The 17904-nt window shown below is 39.4% G+C and overlaps 1 protein-coding gene across 3 annotated transcripts in view; it reads left to right on the top strand.

The window, feature by feature from the left end:
* Window positions 1-17904, top strand: part of LOC128214573 (probable serine/threonine-protein kinase kinX) — a 129586-nt gene that overhangs the window by 102436 nt on the left and 9246 nt on the right. For all 3 annotated transcript variants that reach the window (XM_052921125.1, XM_052921124.1, XM_052921126.1), the window contains 2 exons: window positions 1470-1554; window positions 4633-4701. In XM_052921125.1, the coding sequence (XP_052777085.1) occupies window positions 1470-1554; window positions 4633-4701 (154 nt within the window). The remainder of the gene's footprint in view (window positions 1-1469; window positions 1555-4632; window positions 4702-17904) is intronic.

Here is a 17904-nt window from a genome sequence, read left to right as displayed (position 1 = left end):
CTAGATTTGTTATTGACAGTTTTTGAATATCTAAAAATAAGATTGAAGGGTTTAAGTCAGTTTTTGGTGTTTTTTAGAAGCACCTTAAGAGTAGATGAACTTTCAGTTGCAAAACATGATGCTGCAAGCTTATACTGTTGTCTGTGGAGGATTAAATGAGATGATTATTACCCAGTCAAAACATGCTGCACTATAGCTTTGTATTTAATTATTTAACATTTAGCCATTTACTGTGGGTACAGTTAGAATTCTTTATTTGAAAAATAGCCCCAAGGTAAAATCTATATACTTTTAAGGGCCTTAAAATTGCTTTTGGAATTGGGAGTGGTTAATTTGAGAAGTATGTGAAAGAGCATCATTGTTTCAGAATAGCAGAATTATTTTTACACTGGTGCTTGACGAAATAAAGCATTCTTTTTAACAACATCAAAGTATGCCAACTTGAATTGTTCAGTGAAGCAAAATTACACCCTGTCTGTCTGTTTTTCAAGGAAAAAATGCTAAAAGCGAATGGTATTGTGATAGCTTTGGTGTTATTGTTGTTAGAATTGTGCAAAAACTTAATCCTTGGTCATAAATGGTACAAGATATTCAAATGAAAGTAATGGTACACATATTGCCAGCGACAATATTCACATGTATAACAAGGCCCATAACTCTGGCTTTTATATTAATAATCGAGTTATACCCCTTGTTTGACTGAAAAAAATATTCACCTGATAAGTATTGGCATTCTTGCCGCCACAGTCTGGTTTTAGTATAAGAGGATACTGTAAAGCAACAACTATACAAACAATATAATAAAAAATGTAAAATTGAAACTGTTTAAATAAATTATAATAATGATTTTCATGATTATCCCCCCTGCATGCATTTCAACTGATGCCCTTGAGTGAAAAAGTATTAATTAATGGATCAGAAAGATGTCATTTAGAATAATATGATAAAACTTGTATTTCCCAATAATAAACGGACGTTGTGTAAGTATCAGGAGCTTCTGTTGACTGACTTCAAGAGGCCATATCTGGAGAAACTGTCATATAGAAACTAACTTGAACCTATACTCACTTATTATCTACCCTATGTGTAGTAAGAAGCTGCTCCAGCCAGATGGATTTGAACAAAGAAGGGATGTCTAGTTACTTATGAACAAGAAATAGGACATAATTTTGACTAAAACTTTAATACCACAAAATATTATCTCCCTTTTGTGTGCATTTCAAGAGTTTGTGTTTGATGACCTGGAGAAGTTATGCTTGGAGAAGCTTGAAGTCCTTATGAAGTTAAAAGATTTATGATGTGGCTAATAATTGTAAAAGTAATTTGATCATCTCCCTTATATGTGACAGGAGTTTCAATTGGTTGGCTGAACTGAAGTAACGATGTTTGATGCAGTTTGAAGATACTGATATGAATATATACACCAGAAGAAATCCAACTAATGATGTCCCTATTTACATGTATTTCAGGAGCTGCCATTGGATGACCTGAAGAAGCGATGCTTGGAGCAGCTGGAGGTCATGTCAAAGAAAAGGATTCACAGGATTATTGCAGGTTCAGGAGTAAAACACATAAATGAACACTTGTGTCTTTAATACATAAACCATTAAAGAGTCCTGGGGCCCAGAACCTTGGCTTAAAGTGGACTCGTTGAAATATTACAGTATCAGTGGCAAAATAGCATAAGTTTTTTTTATTTAGTTATGTCCTTAAAATGCAGCAACAATTGATATTACAACAGGACACTTATGGTATGATTAAACAATGATTTTATTCATGATAGAGAAGTTTGCTTCTCATGATTGGGGACATGGTTTCATTCCCAGCCAAACTGGGTCATGTTAGTTTAGTTGGTGGTTACCAAGCTGGATAGGTTGGTGGTCACTTTGCCTGACAGATTGGTGGTGACCGAGCCAGACATGGTGGTGGTCATCAAGCCAGACATGTCAGTGGTCATCAAGCTGGACAGGTTGATGGTCACTAAGTCAGAGAGGTTAGTGGTCACCATGCCTGACAGGTTGGTGGTCACCGAGCCAGACATGGTGGTGGTCATCAAGCCAGACATGTCAGTGGTCATCAAGCTGGACAGGTTGATGGTCACTAAGTCAGAGAGGTTAGTGGTCACCATGCCTGACAGGTTGGTGGTCACCGGGCTGGACATGTTGGTGGTCTTCAAGCCAAACATGTCAGTGGTCACCATGTCGGACAGGTCCCTGAGCTAGACAGGTTGGTGGTCACCAAGCCAGACAGATTTGTGGTCACCAAGCCAAACAGGTCGGTGGTCACTGTGCTGGACAGGTCCCCAAGCTAGACAGGTTGGTGGTCACCAAGCCAGACAGGTTTGTGGTCACCAAGCCAGACAGGTTTGTGTTCACCATGCCTGACAAGTCGGTGGTCACCTTGCCGGACAGGTCCCCAAGCTAGACAGGTTGGTGGTCACCAAGCCAGACAGGTTTGTGTTCACCGTGCCGGAAAGGTCACCAAGCTAGACAGGTTGGTGGTCACCAAGCCATACAGGTTTGTGTTCACCATGCTTGACCGGTCGGTGGTCACCTTGCCGGACAGGTCCCCAAGCTAGACAGGTTGGTGGTCACCTTGCCGGACAGGTCCCCAAGCCAGACAGGTTTGTGTTCACCATGCCTGACAAGTCGGTGGTCACCTTGCCGGACAGGTCACCAAGCCAGACAGGTTTGTGGTCACCAAGCCAGACAGGTTTGTGTTCACCATGCCTGACAGGTTGGTGGTCACCTTGCCGGACACGTCCCCATGCCAGACAGGTTTGTGTTCACCATGCCTGACAGGTCGGTGGTCACCTTGCCGGACAGGTCATCAAGCCAGACAGGTTTGTGGGCAATAAGCCATACAGGTTTGTGTTCACCATGCCTGACAGGTCGGTGGTCACCGTGCCGGACACGTCCCCGAGCTAGACAGGTTGGTGTTCACCATGCCTGACAAGTCTGTGGTCACGGTTCGGGACATGTCCCCGAGCTAGACAGGTTGGTGTTCACCATGCGGGACAGGTCGGTGGTCACATTGCCTGACTGGTCTGTGGTCACAGTGCCTAACTGGTTTGTGGTCACTGTGCCTTACAGGTCAGTGGTCACCTAGCTAGGTGGTTTCCTTGGATAATCTGTGTTCCAAACAACATTAGACAGCATTCTCACATAGAAGTTTGCTTGTGAATGCTGTATAATTTGTTTTGCTTCATGATTGTAAAACAAGCATGTTTTGACCAACAAAAGCAGGAATACTTGTACAATATTAAAAACATAAGTTTGTTAACCTGGTTCAACAACACTTCATAATGCAAATTCAAGTCAAGAAAGAGCAATAGGATGTATACAATGTAGTTAAATTCTAATATTTCATTATGCTTATATCTAGAAAAATCAGGTGTGAAAAATTGAAAAGATATTGAACTTGTTTTGATGCCCCCTGTGGAATAAAAACTATCAGATGTAATTGAAGATTTACAAAGCACTTTGATGATTAGCTGCGATTAGAATTTCGGAAAGTTCTTAGGTTCGTTATTTAATTTCAATAAATAATACAGGATTAACCTTCTATCTATTTCAAAGGAGCAGTAATGTCCATTTTTCAAGAGTTTATATCTTTATCAAGAACTAATAACCTCTTTATTACTGAAACACTTGTAAATATTTATCTCATGATTATTGTAAGTCCTCTTTGAAACAATTTTCATGAGTTTTTATTTAAAACAACAGGTTTAAGTCTTTCATTTATACAGTTTGAATGTGTTTTATTCATCAATTAACCTCAAAAAAAGATCTTGTGTAAAAATAATGACAAAATAATGACTGAATATATTAATTTTGAACCCCCTGTCTGTGAGTGAGGGCCATGAAAATCATATTCTAAATTATTCAATTTTGGTCATACAAAAAAGACCTCAATTCAGAAAGACAATTAAGAACTCTGTAAACACATTGGGAAGTAACACATGGTGTAATGCGCTAGTTTTGACAGTTTTGATTTAGGGAAATTACATTATGAAGCCAGATTTGGGTTCATAATGAAATATTAATATTCCTTGGCCTTTTGGCAATTTCAGAGGTGAAATAGGTTAAACATGGGCCAAACCTACTGTTCATCCATCTTAATTACTTTAACATCTTTCCTGATGATTTGAATCTGGCCTTTAATCTAAAGATTTCATTTTGAACACCCATTTCATTTTCCCCTAATCTCCTGTTTAAAACTCCACTGATGATGTCTGATATCAATTAAGGTTGTAGGAAAAGTAAGTCCAGGTTACTAGATCACCTCAAGTTGTAGATGCATTTAAACCATGATATTTCTGGAAATATAAATGACCTGTTAAACCAATGAAGAGGAATAGTGGATTAAGAAAGCAATCTCAAAAAAGTAATTGGGATATACTGAATACCCACTGATTAGTAATGTCTAAAACCACAATGAAACCATTGAAAGGAACACATTTCATACCAACTTTGCAGCTTTTGGTCCACTGGTCTTACAGAGGCCTTAAGTAAAATAAAGAGCATGGTGCAATACTGTTGTAACTGCATGTAACTACATGTATATACATATATATTAAGGTTGGTTACAATTAGCCCTAAGACAACATGATGATGTGGTTGTTTTCTTCAGGAGACGACCCTGCTGGCATATCATCGTCAGGCACAGAAGATGAGACTTCGGAGGAGGAACTGGACCAAGGTATAATGTGAAGGCTCAAAGAAATGCCAAGAAAGTCTATAGAAAAAGAATAGAGAACCTTCTGGCAGCATGTAGCTTCTTAATAAATGTTTTAGGAAACAGTCAGTGCAAGTTGCCTTGTATTGCATTCAGGGATCATATCCCACACATGGCTCCATACTACAAGCTACTGGTTTATGAAATGTCCTGCACCAATTGATATGTGCTGCCTGCGGGAATAAAACCAAGAATGCCTTTGACATTCACAGTCCCTTATGATGCATCCTTATTAAAAATGTAGTTAACTTCTTGTTAGCTTTATTGTGAAGACACTCCTGACCACCCTCATTACACCACTCTCCCACCCTTACAAGACCACTCTCCCACCCTTACAAGACCACTCTCCCACCCTTACGAGACCACTCTCCCACCCTCACTAGACCACTCTCCCACCCTCACTCTCCCACTCTCACGAGACCACTCTCCAACACTCACTGGACCACTCTTCCACCCTCACGAGACCACTCTCCCACCCTCACTAGACCACTCTCCCACACTCACTAGACCACTCTCCCACACTCATTAGACCACTCTCCCACCCTCACTAGACCACTCTCCCACACTCACTAGACCACTCTCCAACCCTCACTAGACCACTCCCACCCTCACTAGACCTCTCTCCCAACCTCACTAGACCACTCTCCCACACTCACGAGACCACTCTCCCACCGTCACTAGACCACTCTCCCACCCTTACGAGACCACTCTCCCACCCTCACTAGACCACTCTCCCACCCTTACAAGACCACTCTCCCACCCCCACTAGACCACTCTCCCACCCTTACAAGACCACTATCCCACCCTTACCAGACCACTCTCCCAACCTCACTGGACCACTCTCCCACCCTTACAAGACCACTCTCCCACCCCCACTAGACCACTCTCCCACCCTTACAAGACCACTTTCCCACCCTTACGAGACCACTCTCCCACCCTCACAAGACCACTCTCCCTCACTCATGAGACCACTCTCCCACCCTTACTAGACCACTCTCCCACCCTCACTAGACTACTCTCGCCTTCACTAGACCACTCTCCCACCCTCAATAGACTACTCTCGCCTTCACTAGACCACCCTCCCACCCTCACTAGACCACTCTTCCACCCTCACTAGACCACTCTCCCACCCTTACGATACCACTCTCCCACCCTCACTAGACCACTCTCCCGGCCTCACAAGACCACACTCCCACCCTCACTAGACCACTCTCCCACCCTTACAAGACCACTATCCCACCCTTACCAGACCACTCTCCCAACCTCACTGGACCACTCTCCCACCCTTACGAGACCACTCTCCCACCCTTACGAGACCACTCTCCCACCCTCACTAGACCACTCTCCCACCCTCACAAGACCACTCTCCCACACTCATGAGACCACTCTCCCACCCTCAATAGACCACTCTCACTAGACTACTCTCGCCTTCACTAGACCACTTTTCCACCCTCACTAGACCTCTCTCCCACCCTCAGTAGACCACTCTCCCACCCTTACTAGACCACTCTCCCCTTCACTAGACCAGTCCCCCACCCTCACTAGACCACTCTCCCACCCTCACTAGACTACTCTCGCCTTCACTAGACCACCCTCCCACCCTCACTAGACTACTCTCGCCTTCACTAGACCACCCTCCCACCCTCACTAGACCACTCTCCCACCCTCACTAGACTACTCTCCCCTTCACTAGACCACTCTCCCACCCTCACTAGACTACTATCGCCTTCACTAGACCACTCCCACCCTCACTAGACCTCTCTCCCAACCTAACTAGACCACTCTCCCACACTCACGAGACCACTCTCCCACCGTCACTAGACCACTCTCCCACCCTTACGAGACCACTCTCCCACCCTCACTAGACCACTCTCCCACCCTTACAAGACCACTCTCCCACCCCCACTAGACCACTCTCCCACCCTTACGAGACCACTATCGCACCCTTACCAGACCACTCTCCCAACCTTACTGGACCACTCTCCCACCCTTACAAGACCACTCTCCCACCCCCACTAGACCACTCTCCCACCCTTACAAGACCACTCTCCCACCCTTACGAGACCACTCTCCCACCCTCACAAGACCACTCTCCCTCACTCATGAGACCACTCTCCCACCCTTACTAGACCACTCTCCCACCCTCACTAGACTACTCTCGCCTTCACTAGACCACTCTCCCACCCTCACTAGACTACTCTCGCCTTCACAAGACCACCCTCCCACCCTCACTAGACCACTCTCCCACCCTTACGATACCACTCTCCCACCCTCACTAGACCACTCTCCCGGCCTCACAAGACCACACTCCCACCCTCACTAGACCACTCTCCCACCCTTACAAGACCACTATCCCACCCTTACCAGACCACTCTCCCAACCTCACTGGACCACTCTCCCACCCTTACGAGACCACTCTCCCACCCTTACGAAACCACTCTCCCACCCTCACTAGACCACTCTCCCACCCTCACAAGACCACTCTCCCACACTCATGAGACCACTCTCCCACCCTCAATAGACCACTCTCCCACTCTCACTAGACTACTCTCGCCTTCACTAGACCACTCTCCCACCCTCACTAGACCTCTCTCCCACCCTCAGTAGACCACTCTCCCACCCTTACTAGACTACTCTCCCCTTCACTAGACCAGTCCCCCACCCGCACTAGACCACTCTCCCACCCTCACTATACTACTCTCGCCTTCACTAGACCACCCTCCCACCCTCACTAGACTACTCTCGCCTTCACTAGACCACCCTCCCACCCTCACTAGACTACTCTCCCACCCTCACTAGACTACTCTCCCACCCTCACTAGACTATTCTCACCTTCACTAGACCACTCTCCCACCCTCACTAGACTACTATCGCCTTCACTAGAACACTCTCCCACCCTCACTAGACTACTCTCGCCTTCACTAGACGTCTCTCCCACCCTCACTAGACTACTCTCCCACCCTCACTAGACCACTCTCCCACCCTCACTAGACCACTCTCCCACCCTCACTTGACCACTCTCCCACCCTTACAAGACCACTCTCCCACCCTCACTAGACTACTCTCGCCTTCAATAGACCACTCTCCCACCCTCACTAGACTACTCTTGCCTTCACTAGACCACTCTCCCACCCTCACTAGACTACTCTCGCCTTCACCAGACTGCCAAATTTTTAAATGACTCTTTTATGGAATTGAAACCAGGTCCTCTTTGCACAATATAACACATGTTCTTGCTTATAAAAACTGAATTGCATTTGACTTTGAAGCCATAATCTGCTATGTAATGATTGATGTTAGAAGCTCAATTTGTGTGTCAAGGTTGGCAATGTTATCACGTCTTGTGATAGCTCTAGGTTTTCTTATGGGACAAGAGCTCACACATTCATTTTACTAAATGTAATCTCAAGGGGTTCATTGTTTAAAGTTTAAAGTCAATCTATTGGAAATATTTTGTTCAGTTACCTTCTCCCACTTTTAAGAGGTAGAAATCAGATACACATTACATACAACCCTGATAATTATGTAGCAGTGCCTGGCATATGTTTTGTGACCCACAGCCATTTTGTCTTATAATTATGTGCCCTTGAAATTGACGCATTTGGCTAAATTTGGGGTTTGGAGAGTGAAAAACCACTCCCACAGTTAAAAAGTATTTCTCTCGGTACACATTGCAACCATGGTTTGTAGTAGAGTCTGGCAGGCAGTGTGGCCCCAGGCAACCTCGTTTAGTAATATGACTTGGAACTCAACTTTGGCTATATTATATTTTTGAGATTTTTTTTTTAAGTAAGAATATGATTATGATTTTTATATTATAGTCAATCAATCAATAATATCCTGTGTCAAGGCAGCGTGTGGAGGTACCGTTAGTCATCACTTCTGCACTAGCTCGAGTTTGTTGTATTAAGCATTTCAGCTATTCTCAGATGGTGTGTTAATTTTCCTCACCTTTGATGGTCACCTTTGTTGTAATTTGGCTGAAAGAATTAGCATCCTTTTCTTATTAAAGCAATACAGCTATTCTCAGATGGTGTCTTAATTTTTCTAACCTTTAAAGGTAATAATAAGCTTTTTTCTAGAACACTTTATTATTAAAGTACTGAACAAATTATTAAAATACTGAACAAATTATTAAAGTACTGAACAAATTATTAAAGTACTGAATATTTTTTTTTGTTTTGTTCTTACCATGAGTGGACACATCAATATGCCTCCTCCTTCTGGGACAAAATCATCATTTCTTGGAATTTCATGTTCTATATCATCAGTTTGAACTGGTCTGCCCATGGATAGTTTCATGGTAGAGACGGTCATGGTACACCATCTAGTCTGGATCTTTACATGGGCTCCACTTTGTTTGTTGTGTGCTTTCTTCAATTCAGCAACTGACTTTTACTGCAATTAAACAAGTACCTGCTCTGTTTGGTGTGTGTGTGGGGGGGGGGGGGGGGGGGGGGGGGTCTACAGAGAAAATAAATTCACAATTGATCTCTAAAAAAGTGGCCAAATACAATTATTTTTTTTCTTTACATCTTTTCTCCTGTTTGTTGCAATGAGAACGAATATGATGCCAAAAATTGGAATTAAATTTTCATGATACTGAACTGTTGATAGTTCAAGGATTCCCGATGGAGCATTCAATTACGGCTTCCGAGTTTTTATATGATTACGCTGTATGTCTATTTAATATACGTATAATGGGTTATTGAAAACCCCCATTGAAATGATGGGCTTGAATTTCACTAAAAGACTTCTTGTATAAAGTAATAACATTGCTAGCTCTTGGAACAAGTCTGTGTACTCTGAGGATATTGAATAGCCGGTTTATTGAAGAAAAATTGGTAGAATTCCCAAAATGGCTGAAAAACAACAGGCTGATTGAATTGTCTGTGTTGTTTTACAAAATAGAGTTTTATGGGTCTGAATTCTTAAAGTGATTGTAGAAATCGTAATAGACAAATAAAGAATAATTTTTGCAATTTATAACGTGTCTCAGAAACTGGTTTACAACATTGTCAAAAACAGTTAGGTTAACAGAACTGCAGCACGATGATTCAATTTTAAAGTCTGTCTCGTATTCCACACCTGTTTGTTCCTTGTTTGAGGATGTTTTCATCCATACTTTATCTCTTATATCGGAATGGTAACAAGTCGAGTGAGCTTAACCTTTCAAAAACTAGCATGTTGATAAATTACGATGATACTCACATTTACAGCATGCTAGTTATTAAATGTTGTCTTTGACAACATGGTATAAAACAGTATATAGCACCCACTTCCCTGGTGATTGAAATTATTCAATGATCTGTCCAAATATCACTAGATTGGCTGAATAATGATTTGTATGAAATAGAATGTATGAAAATATTTTAACCTTGACATGCATCTCAGGACTTTGTTCATAGTGTTGTTAGAAGGACTTATTGACAAACTCGCGTGATGCAGGACCCTGTTGACAGTGTCTGGTCGTTGGGGGTTATTAAAGGACTCACTTCAGCAGACTGCAAGCACCTGTTGACAGACTGCTGAATGACTTAGTGACTTACTCAAGCGAGGCAAGCATCTGTTGACAGTTTTTGGTCGTTGGGGACCATAGAAGGACTTAGTGACTCATTTATGCAGTGCAAGCGCCTGTTAACAGACCATTGAAGGACTTAGTGACTCAGTTAAGCAGTGCAAGCGCCTGTTAACAGACCATTGAAGGACTAAGTGACTCATTTAAGCACTGCAAGCGCCTGTTAACAGACCATTGAAGGACTTAGTGACTCATTTAAGCAGTGCAAGCGCCTGTTAACAGACCATAGAAGGACTTAGTGACTCATTTAAGCAGTGCAAGCGCCTGTTAACAGACCATTGAAGGACTTAGTAACTCATTTAAGCAGTGCAAGCGCCTGTTAACAGACCATAGAAGGACTTAGTGACTCATTTAAGCAGTGCAAGCGCCTGTTAACAGACCATTGAAGGACTTAGTGACTCATTTAAGCAGTGCAAGCGCCTGTTAACAGACCATTGAAGGACTTAGTGACTCATTTAAGCAGTGCAAGCCTGTGTTGAAAGTTTCTGGTCATTGGCAACCATTGAAAGACTTGTAATGAACAGTTCTGTCACTTTTTTGTACTAGTTTCCTTGTTTTGAAATTGGCCTAAAATCCATTGGATACAGACTTAATTGAAATACCTATCCTTAATTATAGCAACATTATATTTTCAGCTTGATTGACAAATACCAAAATTGATTATCACAAAACCCCGTCCATCTATCTTGTTTTCCTGTGCCATCAAAATTAGAAAATCTCCGATTGCGGTCTTCAATTTGAAACCCAATATCAAAATGCCTAAATGACTTAAAAGACAAAATTGTCAACGCCTGTTTTCTACAGATTATTTTCAACATAATACCATATTGGGTTACATTCAATTTGCCTCTGAACCACTAGAATTGCAAATTGATCTTGACAGACTCTTTTAAACATAACGGTAAAAGAAAAAAATTGTAAACTTTCCTGCTGTGCCCAATAAAAACACTGCTTCTTAACCAATCATATTTAAAATGTCATTTATCTTCAGTTATAAAAGACCGTCAACTAATGCCATGTTACAGTCAAGATTGAGTGAAGGCCTTTAAACAGAACTGTTAATTTCCATCTGTGGGGTAATTTTAAACTCAAATATTTTGACTTAAATCCAAGTTAATTTTGTTGTGGAAGCTGATTGTTAAAGAAATTGTCTGACAGGTTGGTGTGTTAGAAGTCAGGCAGAGCTGTGTTTGCTGTCTTAAATAATTTAAAATAATTGACGCAGACTGGTTTTGTGAAATTTAAGGAAAAAAAGAGAAACTGTCGCTATGTTAGTAGATAGTTCCTTTTAAGTGTAAAAACTGAACTAAAATCATGTATTCTTTTTAGCAGAGAGTAGCGTTTTGATCGAGTCTTTAAACATAAACCAAATTAGAATTTATATCACCCATAAAAATGAATTAATGGCTGTAAGTTATATAATTATATGATTTCAAAGATGTTTTATAATGAACGTTAAGTCATCCTTTTCTATCTAATTGTTCAATGTGTTTTCTGTTCCCTCCCGCTGAATGACAGATAATGGGGTTGTTTTTAAGTTTCATCCTTGTCACATATTAATATGCGTGGAATGCTATTTTTGAAATGGTCAGTTTAATAAACTGTCAAATCAGATGACCAATTTTGACACAATCATCCATCAGATGTGTTTTTTCTGACTTGGTTTTTATGAAACCTAAACTGCAAGGTCACTACGCCTTTGAGTTTATGATTACTTTAATGGCCAAACTTAATAGCCATTAGATTGTGTTATAAACTGTCCAACAATAGAAAATTTCCGCTTATGGGCAAAAAGTGAGTAATGTAATACATCAGCAACCTCAAGTCATTAATGGAAATACATTTTACAATCTTATGAACAATTCAGAATATTAGGCAACCTTAAGGAGTTGGTTTTATTACACATTTTTAGCTTGTGTTTTACAGTAAACGGTTGAGGTATTGTCATAGCCATAGTGATGTTGTCATCATCATAATCATGGTTGGCGCTGTGTGAAATCTTAATTGTTGGCCATAACTTGGAAAACTGTTGGGTTACAATGATAGCAAACACATTTGAAGCATTACTACTATCACTCTGGCTTAAATATGTTGCGAGTTTGGTCAACTGAAAAAAAATGATGAGCATTGGCACCAGCTCGTGTGAAGATTGGCAATTATTTTTTTAGTTAGTCTTTATGTACAATTAATCTTAAGTTACTTTAATTTCTCTTTAGAACAATAATTACATCACAGTTTGAGCCTGTGTACACAATTATAGGCATTCAAAATTATATGAACTTAGTTTTCTAAGTTAACTTGTTATCCAATTTTTTTTCTAAATAATTGATGACCCAGACTGTAAAACTTCCTTTTCTCTATTGATTGTTATTCTTTCTGCTCTTATATTTTTCTGTCCAGCATGAAACTCCGGTCAATAATTGATATAAATCTTTTAATGGCCAGAAAATGGCCATCATAGGAATAATTTCATAATTCACTGACCATTCTTTCCGTTAATGACGTCAGGAAAAATCGAGACAAATTAATTCTCAGAGACTAGGCGAATAATTTCACATTTTGGTGCCCGATCTATCACAATTAAGTTTGACAACTGGTCACTTACAAATGGACATTAGAAATATAAAAATCACAAAATATCTACTTTTCTGACCATAATTATTCATATTGTTTTTTATTTCCCATAATTAGAGTTGAGCAGAAGTGGTCAATTTTGACAGCAAGGACATGAAGTAATGTTTTTCTCTTTAAATTCAGTAGGCTGTCATTGATGTGGCTGTAAAATGAACGGATTTATGTATTCATCTATTGTAAAAGGTCCACTTTATTTTCTGATGTATACCATCCATTCCTTCGGGAGCATTTATCAAAATCTGAGAATCTGAAGCTGTCAAAAAGGCCAGATTTTGTGCACTTGGGAATAGAAGAAATGTTTGTAATAGTGTTTTATTATAGTTGACGTCCTTTCCTACTGTTTGAACTATTTTGCAGACTATTCTGTCATAAAAGAAGTGTTAAAATTTGTATGGTATTTGCCAACTTTTTAACGTACAGACAGTGTTAGTTTAATTAAAACAAGTCGCAATTATATTGGATTTCTGTTTGAACACGCCTCATGATATATAACGCTGCATTAACAGGGAAAATAGAAAATGATCCTCTTAATGACAACAATAATTTATTTGATATTTCAAACAGAAAAATGACATATTTGGTCATGGCTCTCTTATCGCTTCATATATCAATCATTTTATTAATTTCAATTTAAAAAAAGTTGGTTGCTATAGAAACTCTACTGGTGACAGGAGGTCCTATGCCGTCATAGCAACAAGTTGACATGTGATCAATCCTAGTAATTTACGGAATTACTAAAACACTGTTTTAACTGTTGAAGTATTGATTACAATTCTCATTTTCATGTTTCCTTCTGTGTTTTTCAGTGTGAAATTAGATGCTGATAAATAATGGCAAAAGTAGATCAATAGATGAAGGGTTTTATATTTGTTTTTGCAATAAAGTTAATAAATGTTTTTTGTTTTATTTTCTCCACAACTGTTTATAAACATAAGATATTGCAAGATGTAATAGTATATATATTATGCTTGTAGATGGGCAGCAATAAAGTCAGTTGTGGAGAATCTGTGGGGTTGCTAGGTAGGCTGAGTAGCTGAGTAGATATTGTATGCCCGCCAAGACTCGCCATAGTTTACTCTGAATTTTTTTTAGTCTTCAATATGCCAGAAAATGCCCTTTACCTGGGAAAGCCCTCCTCTCACCCCCCCCCCCCCTTTTCAGGATGTGCCTACACAACTTTCCTGGATTTAAACCAGTACTGAATACACCAGTATTTTTTTTCTAGTACTTCCCTTGTAATATTTAGCGCTAGGCAACAACGCTACTGGTTCCATATTTTTACGTGTCTAGGGATTGAACCAGCGACCCTCCTTACCTAAAATGATCGCCCTATCACTAGGCTTTTAAGGGGCAGAGTACTCAGTAGTTGGATGACAGCTATAGGTCCTCCAAAGGTGGCTTTTTGTAGTTGCACCATCCCTCTGTCCCATCTGTCTTGTCTATTGACCTTATATCTCATTCATAACTTTCGTACTGTTGGATTTCACATAATTGTTGAGTATCATGGGAGGATGTGCCATGCCTAGATTCGAGCCTTCAAAGTTCAAGGTCACACTTGGAGATCAATGCAGTCTTATAAGGATCTCATATCAATATTTTTAGGCGCAGCAACTTTGGGCAGGACTTCTTTTAACAGACAATTTGTCGGTTTGGATCGATTTTGACCACGTAATTTGTTCATATTTTTTTAATTTCGGTCCGTTGGTGCCTAACATCATCAAACCGGGAATTTATGATCTTTGCCGATATAATTTCTTATTGTTTACAAGTATGAATGTAGTTGAATTGAAATTATTCTATTTCCTGTTTCGTTTGCTCAAAATGTTTTGCTTATTGTTGGGATTTTTTTTGAAAATTGAAAACTTCTGAGGCTATTTTATTGAAAAATCAGGGTCCATTGTGTTGACAAAGAAGAGTTAAAGCGGCTGCTATTATAGCTAGTAATAATAGTTTACTACAACTTCGAAAAGATTCATTTAGGGAATCAGATATTCGATCGAAAGAATTACAGAGTATTTGAATATTAATTTTGCCATCGTTTGCATCCCTATTAAATATGATGAAGCCATTCACCTACATCATTTAAAAAAACGTTATCCAGCGAAAATTATTTTGTTTCTTCATTCTTTTTAACATGAAAGTTTTATTTTTCATACCTTTTTTAAGCTCACCTGAGCACGAAGTGTTCAAGGTGAGCAATTAAAATCGATTTTGTCTGGCATCAGGTGTCCGTCGTCTGTCGGGCCTTGTCAACAATTGCTTTAAACAACATCTCCTTCTTAACTGTTTGCAAAATTTTGATGAAACTTTACAGGGATGTTCCACAAGGGTGGTCCCTTTCAAAATTGTTCAAAGAAATGAATTCCATGCAGAACACTTGTTACCATGCCAACCAAAAGGAAAAAAAAACAACTCTTGACAAAAAGTGTAAGGCCTAGAGCTTAAATATTTCATGTGTGACATTGTCTAGTGTTTCTCTACCAAGATTGTTTGAATTAAGCCCCTGGGTTCATAACTGACCATGACCTGGGGGTCACCTGTTTTACATAAAGATAAACAGTCGAAACTTGTTGGCCTGTTATTCCAGAGACTGGCCAAAATACTTCGAGCCTCGAGAATATCAAGCCAAGCTGGATTGCTTACTGAATTTTTCTTTGATAAAAAGTAACAAAGATTTAAAATCTTCACTCAGGTGAGCGTTTTAGGGCCATCATGGCCCTCTTGTTTAAATCTAGGTTTTTATCAAAAATTAAATTCTTGCAAAATATTCTCTAAACATTATGTAAAGTGTTCACATACATACATGTTGAATAATGCCCAACAGCCTCATTTCAATGTACAACAGACAGAAGTTGACATCCAATCCATCTTGCAATGACTTATCATCTAGTTGTTGTTTTTTAAATATTAGTGATCAATATTTCCAAACTGCATGGGGAGGTTGTCATGAAAATAAGTTATATACTTAAGGCTACCTGTCCAATGGGACCTTTTGGGTGCATTTTGTAACATTCTTGCACCAGGTTTTAAATTAAACTTCACAGACTTCCAGAGTGTCATGAAATGGAATTTCAACAGTTTTCGAGGTTAGGGAAAGGTCAAGGTCACACATAGAGGACAATTTAGCTTTTTTGCCATATTCCCTGCTGAGGATAAATATCCCCTGGAATTAAAAACAACATGATGTGAGGAGTTTAAAATCCAATGCAGTTTTTATTGTACCATCAAAGACCATGTTGAATAAGTACAAAAATGGTGGTAATAAAGACTGTATTGCTGAAATTATAATAGATAAATAGTGAAAAGATTTTATCATCTTGCTCCGAAGTAAAGTTGATAACCTTTCAAGTGATGTAAATTCATAATGTCTTGTTTTTCTTTATATAATGCTGATGTATTATATATTTATGCTATGATATGACATGCTGATGATTTTTATAAAGTGCTATTCTTATCTTTTATGTATATTAGAGCAATAAATACATTTAAGTAAATACTCATTCAGATTTCTGTATTAAGTCTTATTATAAATGTCGATATTGAGCTTAATTTCGCTGCAAAAAAATCCCCTGTTCTAATATCAAAATCCCCTGGAATTCAGACCCAAATCCCCTGGGAAGTCTCTTAGAAATAATTGGCATGTATGATTTAGCCGAATAGGGATATTATTGCAATACTAATAACTTTGTTACTATGCATGGGGTTTTAATCAATCTTTTCTTTAAAAATGTATGTATTCTTTACAAATGGCTGACGAGGGCCCATCGGGAACATTTGTCACATTTCGGTGACACACAGGTAATGTTTATAATTGAGCTAATAATGCATGTTAAGTCCAGAGACATTATTTGCTGAAAATATATATGCTGTACACAATAATTTATTACATCTATCTAGAAATGAAAAGATCAAATTTTTCATTCTTTCAGGGCTGCAATTTGCCTGAAATTATATTGATTTGGAAACTATCTTAAAAAACAAGCCATCAAAAAACATCTTAAGTGCCAATTTTCTAGGCGGCCAGAAAAGAAATGATATCAAAGATTTGGCACATATATATAAGTCTATGTTTATATTGTTTTCAATACTTCCCTAAAGCCTCTCCTTTGGGGAGGAAGCATGAATAATAGATTGTCTTCTAAAATCAATTTCTGAATTGAATTAGGCCACTCTGCAGCCAATTTTACAAGAGATATTGAAAAATGGACCAGTGGTCAATTTTGTATATGGCATGGCCAGTTAAGTCAGAAATAGGCCCCCCTTGTTTCCTTCAGGTTTCTCTGATCAATACTTCAAATGTGAAGAATGTAATATAACCTAAATGTTTTGGCCATTTAAAAAGAGTTTTTTAATCTTGCTTCTAGATTTTATGAAGAAAATTCTGAGAAAAGAAATGATTTATTGCTGTGCCCGATTTAATAAGAAATATCATTAATGTTTGTGATTTCTTGAAATTCCCTTCATTTGTATTAATGTTTGTGATTTCTTGAAATTCCCTTCATTTGTATGTCTTGGGTTCTCTCCTGTTTATGGAAATTTGGTTAAGGTTAAGTCAATGACCGTTTTGAAATAATGCGTTTGTTAATGTTTGTGATATTAAAATGTGAAGAAATCTTCAGATGCTAAAATATAGTTAACATGTCAAAACTGGAAGAAATGATTTTACCAATAAAGGTTTGTTTCAAATTCAAGTTATATGTGCCCTTGACTAACGCACTTGGCAAGTGTGCCTCCATCCACTGCACAGGAAAAGTTATCTGTACCTTGTGCAGTAGATGGGGGTACATGTGTCCAGTGCACTGGACACATATGCCCCCATCTACTGCACTGGACACATGTACCCCCATCTACTGCACTGGACACATGTACCCCCATCTACTGCACTGGACACATGTACCCCCATCTACTGCACTGGACACATGTACCCCATCTACTGCACTGGACACATATGCCCC

This window comes from Mya arenaria, chromosome 13, assembly GCF_026914265.1.
Source record: "Mya arenaria isolate MELC-2E11 chromosome 13, ASM2691426v1".
Taxonomy (NCBI): Eukaryota; Metazoa; Mollusca; class Bivalvia; order Myida; family Myidae; genus Mya; species Mya arenaria.
Note: the sequence above shows the minus strand (reverse complement) of the source record. Positions and strands in the feature narration are given on the sequence as shown.